Source organism: Populus euphratica, unplaced genomic scaffold (genome assembly GCF_000495115.2).
Source record: "Populus euphratica unplaced genomic scaffold, PopEup_1.0 scaffold1039.1, whole genome shotgun sequence".
Taxonomy (NCBI): Eukaryota; Viridiplantae; Streptophyta; class Magnoliopsida; order Malpighiales; family Salicaceae; genus Populus; species Populus euphratica.
The window spans coordinates 43,495-61,556 of record NW_011500890.1 but is presented as its reverse complement, the minus strand read 5'-3'; the positions used below and the strand labels follow the sequence as shown (position 1 = coordinate 61,556).

General features: G+C 33.6%; 3 protein-coding genes across 4 annotated transcripts; 2 read left to right on the top strand and 1 right to left on the bottom strand.

Annotated features, from left to right (window-relative positions):
- The first annotated feature begins 374 nt into the window (after positions 1 to 374).
- Positions 375 to 3,424, top strand: LOC105116736 (heat stress transcription factor A-5-like). 2 transcript variants are annotated; one of them, XR_840584.1, is made up of 3 exons: positions 375 to 739; positions 1,854 to 3,229; positions 3,292 to 3,424. XR_840584.1 is itself a non-coding variant. In XM_011014190.1 (2 exons), the coding sequence occupies exons 1-2, from the start codon at positions 512 to 514 to the stop codon at positions 3,081 to 3,083; spliced, it is 1,458 nt and encodes a 485-aa protein (XP_011012492.1). In that variant the 5' UTR covers positions 375 to 511; the 3' UTR covers positions 3,084 to 3,424. The 2 variants fall into 2 exon arrangements, 1 of the variants encoding a protein (XP_011012492.1); XM_011014190.1 differs by having other exon boundaries at positions 1,854 to 3,424.
- Positions 3,425 to 6,878: 3,454 nt separating this feature from the next.
- Positions 6,879 to 7,722, top strand: LOC105116735 (protein RALF-like 31). The gene has a single exon (XM_011014189.1). It carries the CDS (start codon positions 7,120 to 7,122, stop codon positions 7,507 to 7,509), a length of 390 nt encoding a protein of 129 aa, XP_011012491.1. The 5' UTR covers positions 6,879 to 7,119; the 3' UTR covers positions 7,510 to 7,722.
- A 7,752-nt stretch (positions 7,723 to 15,474) lies between these two features.
- Positions 15,475 to 17,860, bottom strand: LOC105116734 (adenosylhomocysteinase-like). Its single transcript, XM_011014188.1, has 2 exons — positions 17,044 to 17,860; positions 15,475 to 16,533 (listed from the first exon to the last, which is right to left on the bottom strand). The coding sequence occupies exons 1-2, from the start codon at positions 17,752 to 17,754 to the stop codon at positions 15,787 to 15,789; spliced, it is 1,458 nt and encodes a 485-aa protein (XP_011012490.1). The 5' UTR covers positions 17,755 to 17,860; the 3' UTR covers positions 15,475 to 15,786.
- Between the last annotated feature and the right edge of the window lie 202 nt (positions 17,861 to 18,062).

The following is an 18,062-nucleotide window of genomic DNA, read 5'->3' as shown; positions in this document are numbered from 1 at the left end:
AAAATCTATATTATAAAAAATTTAATAACTAAATAAAAAATTTAATATTAATAAATTAAATTAAAAAAAAAATTCATTCAAAAAAAACCCTTAAGATATTCGTAATGAGCTCTGCGCGTTTATCCGGAAAGCCAAAATCTCGGGGAGTATTAGGGAGTACAATCTACTCTGTCATACGCCTGAGCAAGATCGTATTTATCTTTTTGAGGTGGACTATACTGTACAATTCATAATAAAAAATATTAAAAAAAAAACTGCTTAGGTTTTTTCGGTGGATTTCACCGTAAAGTACACTGACAAAACTGAACAGTTTTAATTAGAGTTAATATCATAAAATTTACAAAGACAGGTCAAAACCCAAAGTTTATTATAGCGAAGGAGAACAGAAAATGCTAAAATAACTCCTCAACAAAACTCTCGTGTCACATTAAAAACTTTCAAGTACTACCATTTTCTCTGCGTATATTCCCAAAATTCAACACGTTCTGTTCTTCTTCTGCGGACCTATCAAATGGAAGCGGGATCATCGCCATCCGCCGCCGCCGGCGGAGGACCGGCGCCGTTCTTGATAAAGACATATGACATGGTGGATGATTCATCGACTGACGAGATTGTGTCTTGGAGTTCGAACAAAAACAGCTTTGTCGTATGGAACCCTCCAGAATTCGCCAGATTGTTGCTCCCTACCTTTTTCAAGCACAATAATTTCTCTAGCTTTATCAGACAATTAAATACCTATGTGAGTCCTCCAAATTGTACTTTTTTTTATTTTCTAATTATAATTTTAATCAAATGAGTAATTTAGGTTTTTCTGAATTGAAATTGTTGATGCCGTATTGGTAGTTAAGAAAGTTCGTTTTTAGATTTTTTGCTTAGGTGTGAAAATGTTAGATCGTTTGGTTGGGTTGTGTAGATATTGTGTTTAATTGGCCGCGGATTGAGGAATTGATTTTGATGGGATGGTGAGATTTAGAAATGGAGAGATTAATTGGAAAAGAGTGATGGTAGTGTTAACTTGTAATCTGAGTTTCTATTTTAGATACATGAACCCTTGGATCAATGATAGAGTGCGTGTCTGATCTGCTTCGGTATTGAATGGATGTTTAGTAATGAAATCAGCTCGATTATCAGATGCTAGAATACAAGTTCCGGAGTACTAGCTCATCTCCAATGTGGGAGGATTTTGGATCAGGAAATGGATTTGGAAACAATGGATGCATTGATAAAAGAGGAAAAGGATGGATAGGGAAAATATTGGCGGGTGGTGGAGTTAACGATGTTTTATTTCAGTGAAATTTGCAAATGTTTCATGCATGTTATAATTGTCAGCTATGAAGGAAGAGCAATGTTATAATTGTCAGCTATGAAGGAAGAGCCTTTATGTTCAAAGATGGAATGCAACTTTGTCCTTGTAGTTAGTGATGGTTGGATCTGTAATTGATTTGTGTAGTGAAAAATTTTGTATTGCTTCGAGCTTTTTCTCTTTTGAAAGAGAAATCTCTTTTTATCTTTCTATTTCAAAGTTTCTTATCGCCTCATAAAACACTTATTGGACTGTATGCAAACTGCCTTCCTTGTATCTTGTTAACAACTCCTCAGGTGGAATATTATCCACCAGGGTGCTTTTTGTTACAAGAAACTTCCCATTTTCAAAGTTATTATCTAGTTGTTTAGATATGTCTTTCTTACTGTCTTTGAGCCTAAGTGTGTCTTTCCACGTTGAGTTTTTTATTTGAAGAGGGAAAGGAGGGTGAGATTGTGTGGAGTCTAATTAGCTTATTGTCTACATGTATAGAGAGGATTTTGTTTTTTTTTAAATCAGCTTAACTCAGCACAGCATGATTTTGTTACAGGGATTTAGAAAGATTGATCCTGAGAAATGGGAATTTGCCAATGAAGATTTTTTGAAAGATCAGAAGCATCTGCTTAAGAACATCCACAGAAGAAAACCAATCCACAGTCACAGCAACCCTCAAGGCTCTTTAGTGGATCAAGAAAGAGCAGCATATGAGGAAGAAATAGACAAGCTTTCACGTGATAAAGCCAAACTCGAGGGAAGTATTCTAGGGCTTTCACAGCAGCGGTCATCTGCAAAGCTTCATGTGGAAGATCTAACAAAGAGGATAGGTACTATGCAGCAGAGGCAGGAAAAGTTGCTGTCTTTCTTAGAGAAGGCTGTTCAAAACCCTGCTTTTGTTGAACATCTTGCTTCCAAGATTGAATCTATGGATTTTTCAGCATATAGCAAGAAGAGACGACTGCCTCAAGTTGATCACTCAATGCCAACTGCAGAAAATAGTTTTGTTGAAAATCACTGTAGTTCTAGGCCTGAGTCTAATGTCATCCATCAAGATTTCTCTAATAAGTTGAGGCTGGAATTATCACCAGCTGTTTCAGATATTAATTTGATTTCACGTAGCACGCAGAGCTCCAATGAAGACGGGGGAAGCCCACAAAGGAAAATATCTGAAGGGAATCCAAAAGATGGACCTACTAGGACATCAGGTTTCCTATCGGCGCCTGAGACATTGGAACTTTCAGATACTGGGACATCGTATACATTTAAAGTGAATCCTGCTGTCCCAAGAGACTTACCAGCAAGTGGGAGCCAAGCACAACATTCATTGCGGGCGAATTTGACTTCCAATGAAGAAGTTGATGGGCTTATTTCCTGTCAATTGAACCTAACTCTGGCATCTTCTGCATTGCAAGTCAACAAAAATCCTTATTTAGCTAGGATGCCTCCACTACGTCAGGAAATTGTCAAATCTCCAGAATCAAGGTTTAACGAGAGTAACAAAGATTCTGGCATGCGAGTTATTCAGAACATGAATCTGGGTAATGAGGGCACAACTTTATCCTCCTCCCAGGAGACCCCAAATAACAATCAAGTGCCTGCATCAGCTCCAGCTAGAGTCAATGATGGTTTCTGGGAACAGTTCCTAACTGAAAGACCGGGCTCTTCTGAAAATGAAGAGGCGAGTTCTAATTACCGAGCAAACTCTTATGATGAGCAGGATGAAAGAAGGTTAGGTTTCGGAGTGCCAAGAAATGCTAAAAACATGGAGCAGCTCTCTCTATGAGCATCACAATTGTCTTGAAGCTTAGTGAGAGGCGTGCGGAGGTTTCTCCTGGTACCTTCGGTAATTTCAAAAATTTACAATTGGTAACATCTAGAATATAACTTGACATGAAACTATCTGTTTGGTTTAAATAATATAATGTTGACATGCCACTAGTAATTGTAGTTGCACGAAACCATCTATTTGGCTTAAATAATATAATGTTGACATGCCACTAGTAATTGTAGTTGCTATTATTATTTGTCTACCTATTGATGTGGGAAATTGAAGTATATGGGTGTGGTATGGTACAGATTTGAATGGTGGAATAGTAAGCAATGTCTGATCCTTTATTGTTGGTTGGAAATTGTCTTCTGCTTCTCATAACCAATAGCACATTCGAAAAAAATCTCCCCATTTCATGCTTAATGCCCGAAGTTACAATGACAACACACTTGTTTTATGCTATGTTGCCGCATGTGATTATTTTAAAAGGCATTTGCGGTTTTATACTTGGTCATATTTTTCATGATTTCTTTTTAAAAACTTACACTTTTGATGATTACTTAAAAGTTGTTTGGAACCAGTTATTTACTATAACTGCATTTAATTAAGTTTTTTTTTAAAAAAAGAAATGGGTCTTTTAGAAAGTTGATTTTGACCTGAAGTTATTTTTGTATTATTTTAAAAAAAATGAATTTTATTTGAAATTTAATTTTCTACACTTAAAATAATTTTAAATATGAAACTTTATTAAAACTTTTAAATGAATTAAATTACCAGGATTCCAAAAAATATTAGTATTGGTGGTCAAATCCCATGAAAACTAACCATAATACGCCGTTATAATGGGAAATTAAAACAACTATAGCTCTGGTTTTTTCAATCTAACCATTGTTTACAAATTCTCTTTTATGGATAGCTCAACCCTCTTTCCCTTATACTCTAAGCAAGTAGATTGCTGTTATATCTCTCTCCACTGATTTTCCTGTTTGCATTTTCGTGAAAGATGAGACATTAAACACCTAGTTTTTGTTACTAATATTAAATTGCAGGTTATCCCCAACCTCTTTCCCTCCCCAGTCCTGATAAAAAGCCTGTTTGTGTAAATCTAACACGTGTAGAAAAGCACGGGCACATTTACATTTTGAAGAAAGATGGCCCTTCGCTGTTTCAAAAGACATTTAACATATGTTTTAATTATGTCTAGATTTATAGAAATGGCTCTTCGCTGTTTCAAAAGACATTTAACATATGTTTTAATTATGTCTGGATTTAGATATTATAGTATTCACTATCTTAATTTTGTTAAATTATTTTATTTTTAATATTATAATTATTGATTTTTTTTAATAAAATTTAAAATTCTTTTTAAATCTCATTTTATATTACCATAAAATTTTACATACAATATTATCAAAAAAAACATATAAAACTTCTGACTAATTCATTTATGATGATAAAAATTTTTTAATTACTTAAATATCTATATATAATTTATATTATATCTAATATTTGCATGTTTATTATTCTTGATTAATACAATATATAATCAAAATCAAAACATAACATTTTTTATAGGATAATTTAATAATATTAAAATCATTTACTCAACGGTCATGTGAGATGTGATCTCTCCATGTGAAATTTTCTTGTGAATTAGTTTAGTGTACATGTCATTTAACAGGCATTTTCATATTAGTCTCCAATATCTCTCATATATCACATAAAGAAATCAACATAACATGTATCAGTGAAATAACTATAATTAATATCTAGTTCTAATAGAATATTGATCATGAATATTTAGAAACAATATTTTGATAAAATAATAATATCATAATTTTATAATTTTCTATGCAAAATATTTTTATTTCATGAATTTTATTTTTACTCTAAATTTATTAATTATTATATTTAATAAATATATTTTACATTAATAAAATTAGTATTAACTAATTGACTACTTGAAATATTCACTTTTAAAAAAAAACCAAAATCATATCTACGTAAAGAGTGAACCACAAATAGAGTTAAAGCATAGGGTTCTTCCAATGTGCCTTTCGTCACCTTTGGGATGAACCGGATGTTATGGGTTATGGCCCAAATCATTCATCAGTTACCGTCTAGAATCCCCTCAGATCGTTATCATTCTAGAGAACAACATCAAAATATCAAGATTTTTTTTCAGGTTTTTCTAATCGACCATTGAAAACCGCTGTGAAATCTGTCTCCGGAAACGTGTAAAACTCCGTTGAGTTTGCCTGCCAAGATCTTGACGCCGCACCAGGGCAGTGCAGTCCCAAACACAGAAGTCCAAGCCAATACCCAGAGGCCCACGAGCATGATTATAAAGTTGAGCGGGTTCGCTTCATCATGCTGGAAAAACCTTGCATTAAAGTTTCCACAGGGGGTGACAGTGGCGGGTTGGACCCTCTCATTACTCCACCCAGGGACATTTGATCAAGTATTTTATGCGATCAAATCATCCTCTCTTTACAATTTATTCATTAGCTTCATTTGCCTTATCAGGACTTTGAATGAAACAACTTAACTTCTGACATAATTAGGCTTGAGCTGGTGAAAGAATTTATACTGTTACAGTGTATCCCCCTGTGTTTTTCTGCTTGCTAGTCTGAGCTGCCATGAAAGGAATGCAACTCAGCATTCATAACTTACCATTTGTTTCCAACTAGAAGAGTTAAAAGGGGTGTTTATTAGATACATTTCGAATTGATTTGCTATTAATTTTTCCTCTCTTTTTTTTAAATATTAGATCTTCTTTAGTCATCTTTCATGCACCAACATCAAATCTTTCTTTAATAAAATCTTAAACAGAGATAATTTATCTTGACAAGAAACCTTTTTTGTTTTTTTTGTGGTCTACTTCCTTTTCTTGAATTGAAAGAATCTAAAGCTAACAAGAGAAGGAATAAACATGTTCTTGATGGACCCAAGGGAAGCTGTAAAAATGAAAAGCACACATGCGTTTCTTACGATGGACCACAAGCTTTACTTGTTCGAAAATACTTGACATAATATGTACTTTTTGCAAGAACATGGATGGCTTCAGGGATTCTTGGAAACTTGATACTCATAAGGTTTGTTCTAGTTTATGAACTTGGCTTAGACATGGATTTAGGTGATTCTTAAGCTGATTATCATGAGATATAAATACTTAAATTAATTAGATATTTGCCTAAAATCTTAGTCGTTTTCTTTTCTACACAAAATCCCAGTGGATTGATCATCTTATTTCTTGATGGGAGATCCAATGGTCATTGATATTTTTTTATATGCCTTTTGGGTCTTCGAAAAAAAAGATTTGGATTGAATTTCTCCATCACTTTTAATTTTATTTTTTTTAAGTTTTATTTTATCATATTAGCCTAAAAAGAAGCAGGAAAAAAAATAAAAGTATTTTTGCACAACTAAAAAGAGAGAGAAAACTAAAATAACACTCCCAACAAAGACGTTTAGACCTATAACAACAACAACGGATTTTGAATGTCAACTTCAAGCAGTAGGTGATGGCCTTCAATGCGGGCTAAAGTCTCATTTGGTTGCTAAGAAAATAATTTTTTAGAAAAGTGTTTTTTTTTTCGAAAAATAAATTATTAAATAGTAGATTCTTTTTATGTTTGATAATGTTATAAAAATAAATTAGAAAATTTTTTTAATATTTAATTGTATAATAAAAAATAAATTAAAAAACACCTTATAAATATTTTGTTGGGGGGAAAGGTTTTTTTTATTTTGCAGTTGAAAATTGCTCTCCAAAAAACGTAGTTTGGTGGAGTTCACCAAACAAAGCGTTAGAAATTTCTTTTCAGAAAAATGGTTTTCTTGAAACAAACAAACAAAGCCTAAAATGATTTCATATGTCAGTGGAAGCCAAGCAAACATTGCCAGGCAAGTGGTGTAACTATTTGCATGTCTTGTCCTTTGTTAGGACGCATCCATCCACAAGAAATGCTACTCTCACACACCTCCACAAGAAAACTTAAGTAGAAGAAATCATCATTAACTCCAACCAATTCAAGAAAACCATAAAAAAATGTCCACACTCAAACTCCCTAATACCCCTCCATTACATCTCTCACTGCTTTTCTTCCTCACCTTTTTCTCTGTTTGCAATGCTGATTCAGTACTAGGCCTCAGTTCAATGAAAACCAGTGAGGTTGATGCCACCACTGTGAGTAGTGGTTGCTCCAATAAAATTGGAGAATGCTTTGAAGAGACAGAAATGGAGTCAGAGATCAGTAGGAGAGTGTTGCTGATGCAAAAGAGGTACATAAGTTATGAGACACTGAAGAGGGATATGGTTCCATGTGATAAACCAGGAGCATCATACTATGATTGTAATGCTAGACAGGCTCATCCTTATAGAAGAGGTTGTGAGGTCATTACAAGGTGCGCAAGAAGCATCAATGACATTAACAATTAGAAGAAGAAAATAGTAAATTGACATGATCTTATGTAATTGGTAACGCGTTACTGCATTTCTTGATTCTGTGTCCTTTTGGGATTTTCTTGGTTGCATCTGTAAATTTAACAGAATCATGTTTTGATCTGCTTTAAGAACGAAAATCTTAGCCTAGTTTTTGAGAGATCTGGACTATCCTTTTATACAATATATAGTTGATACTTGTTTTGGTGAGTAGAGGATGTCACGCCTAGGAAATCTCAGCATTCTTTTAGGGTAGATTTGAGGTTATCTTTTCTTCTCATTAATGTGAAAGACCTAGTTGATGTTACACACTCTTAGCGCATCACTTTCATATCAATTAAAGAAATCACAGGCTGTGGAAGCAAAAGCTTGATTTTGGAAGTGATCATAAACAAAACCCTTCTTCTTTTTTTCCAGATATGCTAATGGAGGCAAAGCAAATGCAATTTCTATATTTCAATCTCAATATGCCTCCACCTTATTTGACAGATTGTGAGAACTTAAGGAATGAAAAGTGGAGGTTTGCCAAGATTCAAAGATTTCCGTAGGAAGATGATGGATTGAAAGTGCTATGTAGAAGTGTTGCATCAATAGACAAAAAAGAGAAAAATTGACTTCAAAATTTAGCTTCTTGTCAATCTAACTTCCTCTGCAATCTCGACATATTCTGCCCAAACACTGAAGCTATGGGGGCACCACCCAACAACTTCTTACTAATTGAGATGCAGTTCTTTATTTAGATGCAGGTCTTGCTGTAATTGACCTCCTAACTTGGAAATAAGATGACCTACCATTCCAATCTTTGCATGAAAACTTGTGGCTGTTGCCTTGCACTAACTTTATTTTCCTGGTACTGGTACCAAGAATTCCCAGATAAAGCTCTTGTTTGTGAAAGCAATTGATTCCAATCTTTGCATGAAAACTTGTGGCTTTTGCCTTGCACTAACTTTATTTTCCAGGTACTGGTACCAAGAATTCTCAGAGAAAGCTCTCGTTTGTGAAAGCAATTCCTGTATGTTGCACTGCTGCTTGGTAGTGATTCTTTTATTTTGCCTTGTTTTCTATATCTAGTGATTCTTTTATTTTGCCTTGTTTTCTACATCTTTTGCAAAATGCATCTGCATAGCAGCTTATATGCTTCGTATTTCTTAGGTGAAAGTTGCCTATAATTTGTGTGCTTTTCTTTTGCCATATGTGAGGCATACCTTGTAGGTTTTCTCCACCATATTTGATCAGAAAACATTAGGCCAAGCAAAAAAAAAAATGTAGTTAGTCCAGCATTTGAGAACCGGTATGCATATGATTTGCTTTTCTTTTTCTTCAAACTAGCAAATCATATACTTGTGTGTGTGTGTGGGTGGGTGTTTTCCATGCATATGATTTGCTTTTCTTTTTCTTCACACTAGTAATCATTTACTCGTGTGTGTGGGTGTGTGGGTGTTTTCTATTGTAGAGTGGATTCAATCCATCATGTTTCACAATTCCTATTTGGCTCACAGTCCTTTGCCATTGGAAGTGCTGTCTGCCATTGAAGTTCAGAATTGCAATGAAGATTTAATATAGCAAGTTGAATATCATCAAAAAATGTGGAAGTTAGATTTACTGCTTTCTGATGGTTGCTTACTTGTTTTGCCCCTCCTCAACTTTGGTAATAACATATAAAATGTCCTGGCACGATAAATGGCTATTCCTTGATATTCGTCAGCAGCCAGCACCATTTTACCTAGGATTGCTTTTCCTCGACTCATATCTGGCAGTGAGCTTTCTTAATCTGTTTCTGACTTAACTATACATGTATGTGGCTATCTTATAGCTTCTTGTGTGTTTACTGGCATGAAATTCTCTAAAGAGTGTTTGTTTGTGATTACTGACTCTGAGTCCTTTCTGCAAAGATCAGTCTTTGGAAACCAAGAACTGTTTGAGGTCATTTCTTTTCTTCAAAAGCGTAAGGTTGATCATGTTTGCCCTTCGAAACCAAGCAGCTTTGCTGGATGGGAATTTCTGCAGTACCCTTTTTAACAGTAGCCATTCAGAGTTAAGCTGGATTTGTTTTCTAGAAAATGTTTTTAAAAAATTAATTTTCAAAATTTTTTTTGTATTTATTTGTATTAGAAAAGTTAGTTAATAAAAAATACTTTCTAATCAAAAAAAATTTAGCTTGATTTATAAAAAAGTGTTTTTTTTTTTATTTTTGACAGAAAACACTTTCTAAAAGTTATAAAAAATTTAAAAATATCATATTATTTGTTGATTATATCAAATTTGATTTTTAAATTTTTTATTTTTATATATATTTTGTTTTAAATATTTATTTTTTAATTTCATTCTTTAGAATTTAATTTTTATATTAACTTTCATCTTTATTTTTGTAATTATTATTTGTTTTTTTCTTATCAATTTTTAATTGAAATTTTTTATCTATAAAATTTAATCTTTATTCTTTTGATTATTATTTAGTTTATTTCAAATAATTTATGAAATGTTAATTATTATTATTTTAATTTATTTATCTTTTAATTCTTTTTATTTTTTAATTTAATTTCTATTATTTTGATTAGTATTTAATTTATTTGAGATAATTTATAAAATTTTATTTTTTTAAATTTTATTTTTATTTAATTTTTTAATTTGTAAGATTTATTTTTTATTATTTTAATAAATTTAAAAAAAAACATTAATAAGTTATTTTTCATAACATAATCAAATACTGAAAGTATTTTTTAATTTATTTTTTATTATATTACTAAACATTGTAAAATAATTTATTTTTAAAATATTTATTTAGAAAAAAAAAAGTTACTCTTGTACAAGCAAACTGAGCTGATTTTAGTAGTTTTCTTGGTGTTTCTTTAGAATTTTAGTACGGGCAGATAAGGCAGTCTGGAATCATATGACCCTGGACATCAGCTGCTGCAATCATCAGTTTCATGGCTTTAGATTCTCCAGAGTTAAATCATGGTACCAGGATCGTTAAACTCTCCACCTTCACCTCGGATGAAAACAAAAACGGACTATGTAGTCATGCAGTTATCTTCACCAAATTTACTGCTTAACATTGGCTTCTTGGGATTCGTCATTCATGGTTTTGTGTGAAGATATGTTTTTTAGAACAGACCCTCGTGGTATCAAAAGGGTTTTGAAATTTTGTCATATCCTTCCTGCTTTGTGTTCATATCCGTTGTCTGGTAATTCAATGCCTTCAATGAAAGTTCTCTTTGCAAATCCCTAATGTAAGCTTCCTCGTTGCTTTATAATGACCCTTGCCAAAGCTGTAACAGAGGTTTCTAAACTGGTCCCTCCGTAGCAGAGTTAGGACAGCCCTTCGCAAGGCAGCTTTTCTCTCGGTTTCGCTGGTTCGGCTGATGCCGTTTATTCCTGGCTAGTTGCACCGTCTCTTGCTCATTCAGCTTTGTTTCCCCGGCGAACTTCTGGTTTTTTATTGGAGTTACAATCAATATTATTACAGAATATATAAAATATATTTTTTAATTTATTTAAGATAATAGTATTTTCTTGATTATTTAAACATTTTTATATAATTTTTATTTAATATTTACTCGTTTATTACCTTTAATCAAAATAATATAGAAAAGAATCAAAATATAATATTTTTTATATAAAATAATATAATAATTTTAAATTCTAAATATTACTTACACAACCATCTAGTTAGTCTTTTTTATAAATATAGGTGATCTCTCTGTATAGGACTCTTGTATGAGTTAGTTCAGTGTATATGTCATCTAACAAATATCTACATATTAGTTCTAGGTATTTTTTATATATCAATTTGTAAAAATAATTGTTTTTTTATAAAAAAATATAATATGTATCAATCTTGACAACTCTAATTAATAATCAGTATTAATAAAGCATTAACTAGAAATATTTAAGAATAATAATTTGATATAAAATCTTATAACTTTGGAATTTTCTTTGCAAATCATTTTTATCCCAATAACCTTATTTTTACTCTAAATTTATTAATTAAATATTTAATTAATATTAAAAATAAATAAATCTTTACTAATATATATATATATATTAACTGCAAGATATATTCAATAATACCCACACTTGTCACCGTGCTGCTTTAAACAGCGAGAACCTCGTCATTGATTTGCCCAATGCTCAATGATTGTTTGCATTTGGAAGCATCGTGCATGTCTCCTAACTTATGTTTTTATTTTTGTAGTAATTTAAAAAAAAAATTAAAGCTGCTTATGAAGTTATTGTACATCTACTCACAAATTACTATTTATTATATTGTTTATTATATTGATTTTTTATCATTTAATATTTTAATTTAGCTTCAATATTGGGTGATTGTTTTACCATAACCTAAATATATTTTATTAATTGTATGGGGTTAAAATACTAATTTTTTAAATATATAATACAATTACTCATTTAATCTTAGAATAAAATAATTAGATGCCTACTCCTCAAAGGTATTTTTGTATTTTTATTTTTTATAATATAGTGTGATTACTTTGATATATTTAAAGACAAAACTAATTAAACTCTCACTCTAAAGCTTTTTTTTATTATTTTACTTTATTTTTATTATAAATTTCAAATGTACTTAGAGGTATTGTTATAAATTATATTTATTAAATATAATTTTTTAAAAATAAAACTCGCATGTGTCAACGTATTGACAACTCTTGTATTATTCTGACAATATATAAGAGGGTTGTCTAGCTACCAAACACTATATTATAGGATGGTGTTTAGAAAGTTCTAGTATTTGTGACTTGATGAAGCAGCCTATGCACCATAATTCATGGAGGTTTGGCACCAATAGTTTTTTTTTCTCCTTCTTTCTCTTTCCATCTAGATTTTCAAGCTAACCCCTTTAAAATTCAAAAACATCTCTTTAATTTGTTGGTTATTCAGATTTGATCTCTTTTATTTTTATTATAATTTTTTTATCTTGCATAATCTATGAAATTGGTGTCTTTTCAATTTTACCCTTTTTAAAATTTTTTTATCTTTTAAACGTCTTTTTCATTCTTTTAATTACTTTTTTTTTTATTTTGAGTCATTTTTAAAATTTGTTTTGTTTTATGATTTTACCCTCCTTAGCTTTTTTTTTCTTATCAAATTTAATTTATTTTTTTAATTGTTAATCTTTTGATCTTGTCAAATTTTTATTTGAGATCATTTTTAAAATTGGTTTTATTTTATGGTTTCATCCTTCTTTGTTTTTTTCCTATAAAATTTAATTTTTATTCTTTTTATTATTATTTTTTTGCTTTGATAGTTTTTCAAATTGATTTTTAAAAAAAATAATTTATAATAAATTTTTTGATTGGAGCTGAATCCAGAATTTCATAAGTTTTAATTTTTTTAATATTTAACCAGATTTAGACTGTTTACCTAAATTCGTTTGATTTTAAAGATGTTTTTTAATTTCATCCCCTGTTCGTGAAGCTTTAATATGCACCAGATTTTTTTCCGACAATTTTTTTCATTTGAAGAGCATGAGCCAAGATCAGCCATGAAACCCCACATCTGTCCCTAATAAAGCCCCCTGCGCCTGCACATCCAGAACCAGACTTGCAGGCACCATCAATATCAGTACTTACCAGATCAGAAAGCCTTTCCCAGGCAATTAACAGCTCGGTCCGGTGACATCTGGAAGATAAATTCATCTCCTTGGTTTTAGTAACATCAATAATAAAGGAGAGTATGTGTGAAACGCCATTATCATCTTGAAGCTTGCGCTGAAACACCATCATTTCTCCATTTGCAGAGCTTCCAAATGCCGACTCCGACGTTTGAGCCCCCTGCATTTTCAAGACCATAGTTTCAGCCTTTCAGGCTTTGAGGACTAGCATTGTCGAGTATTTCGAAATATAACAGGACTTTAGGTAAATCCAACACATATACTGTAACCAAAATGTGAGTTCTATCTTGAAATGCCGGACCACCTATCCCCCTCCATCTCATGGGTTACTGTTGTCGCATCAGCCAGCTACTCAAGATTCATAGGGTAAAAATAAGAAAAATATGTCAGTTTTATAATAACTAAAAATCCTAAATAAAATATTTAAATTCTATGTAATAATTTAATTATGTTAAAGAAAAATAAAAACACTCTAAAATATCTTATTTAAAATAAGTTACTTTGTGTTTATCATTCTTAATAAAAGTAAATTTTTAAAGTTCTATGTGTGTTCAGAGCGGAATTAGGAGGAGGTAAACAGGATCTGGATCCCGGCAAAATATTTTTATTTTTTTTATTTTTTAGTATTTATATATGTAATATATAATATTTTTTATTTTAAATAAATAGATTATTTAATAATATAACTTATTATATTAGTTTTAGCCTCTCTTATAATCTACTGTCATCTCTGCCCCTGTATGTGTTTATTATTAAAATTAAAAGACTGATAAGATTTAAAATAATAATTTGAAATTCAACCTTATTGACTTATGGATGATAAAAAAAAGTAATACACTTGTCAACATGAACAAAAATTAACATGAATTGTGGGATTTTGTATTTAAAATAATAAAACTTTTTTTCTCATCAAAAAAATTCGTAATAAAAAATCAACAAAGTAAACTTATTTATTAAAAATTAACAGTTTGCTCGCTCGTCCTCTTCCTTTCTACTCGCGACGGTGATGCTTGCCATGACCTGCTAAGGGAGATCACTGTGGAGGAAACTTCGATTAGTTTTCTTCGTTGTATGAGAAGCACTGGTGTCTTGGGAATGGCGAAGATGGTGGTGTCCGATCAAAGTGGACAAATGTTGTTGGTTAGACTACTATGATGGTGGCTTGGTTTGCGGTGGTTAGGAGAGAAGAATGGCAGTGGTGGCTGGACTTGGTGATCGAGAAGGGTTATGGTTTTATGGTAGTGGGCTGTGACTACAAGCGTGGTGTTTTTCTGTCAACGGGCTAGTTACAGCCTTGTATATGTGGAGTAGAGAGTGTCTTTTCTTTTCTTTTCTTTTTATGTTTTCTCTAGGGTTTTCTAATGTTTGCATGTTCTCCGGGCTTAATTTGTTTTTTTTTTTCTGGATTGTGTAGGATCCCTTTCTATCAATTTTTTTTATTTTGATTATAACTTTATTGTTTTTATTTGCATAATCTTCCATTATATTATCTTATCATTCATTATCCTGGTGTTGCTCATCATTTCACTCCATGCTTTTTACCCTGGATTGTGCATGATCTTCCATTATAGTCTCATCTTCCATTGAATTTTGAACACCATGCCTGTGAATTAGTTTTCTTTCTTTCTTAACTTTTCCGATTCACTTTACTAAAGGGCTCGATAATGGAACAAATTATTACAAGTCCTTGGCCCAAGAAATCGCAAGCCATTGTCTACCTTCAACGCTACTTGCTCGATAATGGACATCCTTGAAAGACAATTAAAGAGTTTCCTTGTGCCATTTCGAGTTTCCGCAGCATGTTTTGTTTTCTTTCTCCGTCAGATAAAAGGAAAAAAGATCCGAGTTTCTTGTGCAGCGCATCTGCAAGGGCCATTTTAAAAGTAGCCACCCAATGGACCGTGAAAAGTATTCTTGCCTAGCATGCAAGAGACAATACCTCTAAGCTAGCGTTAAGAGCATCATTTAGTGTTTCAACTTGCAATTGCGCATCACAAACGGTGCCGTTCTTGTCACGATTCTCTCTTATTTTGAAAAAGTAGATGCAATGGCTAAAATTTATCAAATGCTGTTTTTTGCAGTTCCTGACTTCGCTGTTTTCTGATATACACACATCCAATGAAGATCTTAGGCGTATTTTTCCAGCGAAGTTCGAAAGCTGTGAAGCATCTTGTTCAACGATACACTATTGCAGCAAAAGGGTCAATTCTGTTTATTACGAAAAGCAAGAGATAGAAATGGCAGCTCATTTTGTCATACACGTTGTAGCTGAAGCCAGAAGATACCTCGTGGTTTACAGTACCTTCTGCTTCATTTTACCTAGCCAAGACAAGAATAAAACAGTTCTCGTTTTTTTTTCCTTTTGTGGATAAGAAGAAAAAAGATAGGCAGCAGCAGAGAAAACTCATTCCAGCCGTTACAACATCATCCCACGCACCCCCATTCAAAACCTTATTAAATTAGATCTCATGTGGTCTTTTCTCCGAGATCACAGATCATATGTTTTCTTCCCAAATCTTCCCCACCAAAACACAAATCCTAAAAAATCCAAAGCCTGATATATTCTAAGACAAATCATCAGCAAGATACAAAAGAAACAATTGCGCCGTCCAAACAGATGTTCTTTCCTCAAATCCCATCGCTCAGTACCTGTAGTGAGCAGGCTTGTAGGGACCCTCAACTGGAACGCTGATGTAGTCTGCCTGGTCCTTGGAGAGCTTGGTGAGCCTGGCTCCAAGCTTGCCAAGGTGAAGGGAAGCAACCTTCTCATCAAGGTGCTTGGGCAGAACATAGACCTTCTTCTCATACTTGCCAGATGTCTTCTCGTTCCACAACTCAAGCTGAGCAATCACCTGGTTGGTGAATGAGCAGGACATCACAAAACTGGGGTGACCAGTGGCACAACCCAGGTTCATGAGACGTCCCTCGGCCAGGACAATGATGCCCGAGTTGGTATCAGGGAAAACCCACCTATCAGTTTGGGGCTTGATGGTGATGCGTTTCACACCAGGGAAGGTCTCAAGTCCGTGCATGTCAATTTCATTATCGAAGTGACCAATGTTGCAGACAATGGCATTGTTCTTCATCTTCCTCATGTGGTCAACCATGATGATGTCCTTGTTACCGGTGGTGGTCACAAAGATATCAGCCTCGGAGACAACATCTTCAAGGGTCAAGACCTGGAGACCCTCCATGAGAGCCTGAAGAGCGCAAATGGGATCAATCTCAGTCACGATCACACGAGCTCCAGCTTGCTTCATGGCAGCAGCACAGCCCTTGCCAACATCACCATAACCACAGACAACAGCAACCTTTCCGGCAATCATGACATCAGTAGCTCTCATCAAACCATCAGGGAGAGAGTGACGGCATCCATACAAATTATCAAACTGCATCCACAAAGATTATGAGAAACTGTTTAACCAAAACAGGAAATGAAATCATCGAAAACCCGATTAACCAATTCTGCAATCATGCCATCAACAGCTGATTCTTACAAAAAAATAAAATGAACTCATAATATTCATCTAGTAACTTCATACTGCATGACATGAACAGCAGAACACTAATAGTCAAATCCACTGATAAAAAGTGCCTTTAGTTCCAACGGAGTTAGAATCACATAGGCATTCCAAAACAGTCATTTTTGCTTCTTCAAGAAGACAAAATATTAGATCTTGAAAGGATTCTTTCGCCACAAACCTTTACAAAATTTCGTTAGAAAAATCCACACCACAATTGAATCAAACTAAAAAAATCCAGTAAATATCACATCTAAAACTCAATTATCATTTTGAAAACACCAATATGAATCATATGAGATCTGAAACATAAAACACAAAAAACATAACAGATCTAAGCAACAAAAAACCAGATCTAAAAGGCAGAAAAAACAATACCTTGCTCTTGGTCACAGAGTCGTTAACATTAATGGCAGGGAAAAGCAAAGTCCCATTAGCCTGCATTTGATACAATCTCTTAACACCAGTTGTGGTTTCCTCTGAAACACCAACCAATCTTTCCTTCATCTTGTGATACTTCATGGGATCGCTCTTCAACCCATCTCTAATAATTGTCAAAACAAGCTGAAACTCTACATTATCAGTCGAAGCTGGATCTGGCAAAACACCAGTCTTCTCATAAATCTCCTCAGCTTTCACACCCTCGTGAATCAAGAGAGTAGCATCACCACCATCATCAACAATCAAATCAGGACCGCCACCCGGGCCCCAATCAAGAGCTCTCTCAGTGCACCACCAATACTCCTGGAGGGTCTCCCCTTTCCAGGCAAAAACAGCAGCTGAGTCACGTGCAATAGCTGCGGCGGCATGATCTTGAGTGGAGAAGATATTGCAAGAACACCAACGAACCTCAGCACCCAAGGCGGTCAAGGTTTCAATCAACACAGCTGTTTGGATAGTCATGTGAAGAGATCCGGTAATCTTGGCCCCCTTGAATGGTTGCGAGGGGCCGAATTCGGCGCGGCAGGACATCAATCCAGGCATTTCAACTTCGGCCAGCTCAATTTCGAGACGGCCGAAGTCAGCCTGGGACATGTCCTTAACCTTGTACTCACGACCGCTTGTGGTCTTCTCGACAAGCAAAGCCATTGTGAGAGAAAGAAGGGGAGATGAGAAGAGTTATTTTCCTTCACCCTCGAGAGCTAAAACAGAAGCGTAGCGGCTGTGAAGGAAAGAGCGAGTGTTAAGAGGCTGAAGAGTGTGTGTATAAATAGGTTAGAGGGGGACGAGTGGACGGTGGAGATTGAAAGTTCGAGGGTGAGCTTAAAATTAGGGGTCTTGGGGGTATTTTCAGGGAGTTGGTGGAGTGTTCGTGGTAAAGTAATAAAGACCAGTTCACACTTCCTAGTATTCGTTTGGTGTGTGTATTTTTGTTTTTTTTTTCTTTTTCCTGTCTT

Bases quoted from the DNA above. Each gene is read 5' to 3' on its own strand.
- LOC105116736 (XM_011014190.1), top strand. From the start codon at position 512: ATGGAAGCGGGATCATCGCCATCCGCCGCCGCCGGCGGAGGACCGGCG. The intron at 740-1,853 runs GTGAGTCCTCCA...ATTTTGTTACAG, and splicing joins TCAGACAATTAAATACCTAT to GGATTTAGAAAGATTGATCC.
- LOC105116735 (XM_011014189.1), top strand. From the start codon at position 7,120: ATGTCCACACTCAAACTCCCTAATACCCCTCCATTACATCTCTCACTG.
- LOC105116734 (XM_011014188.1), bottom strand. From the start codon at position 17,754: ATGGCTTTGCTTGTCGAGAAGACCACAAGCGGTCGTGAGTACAAGGTT. The intron at 16,534-17,043 runs GTATTGTTTTTT...TTGTGGATGCAG, and splicing joins ACTCTGTGACCAAGAGCAAG to TTTGATAATTTGTATGGATG.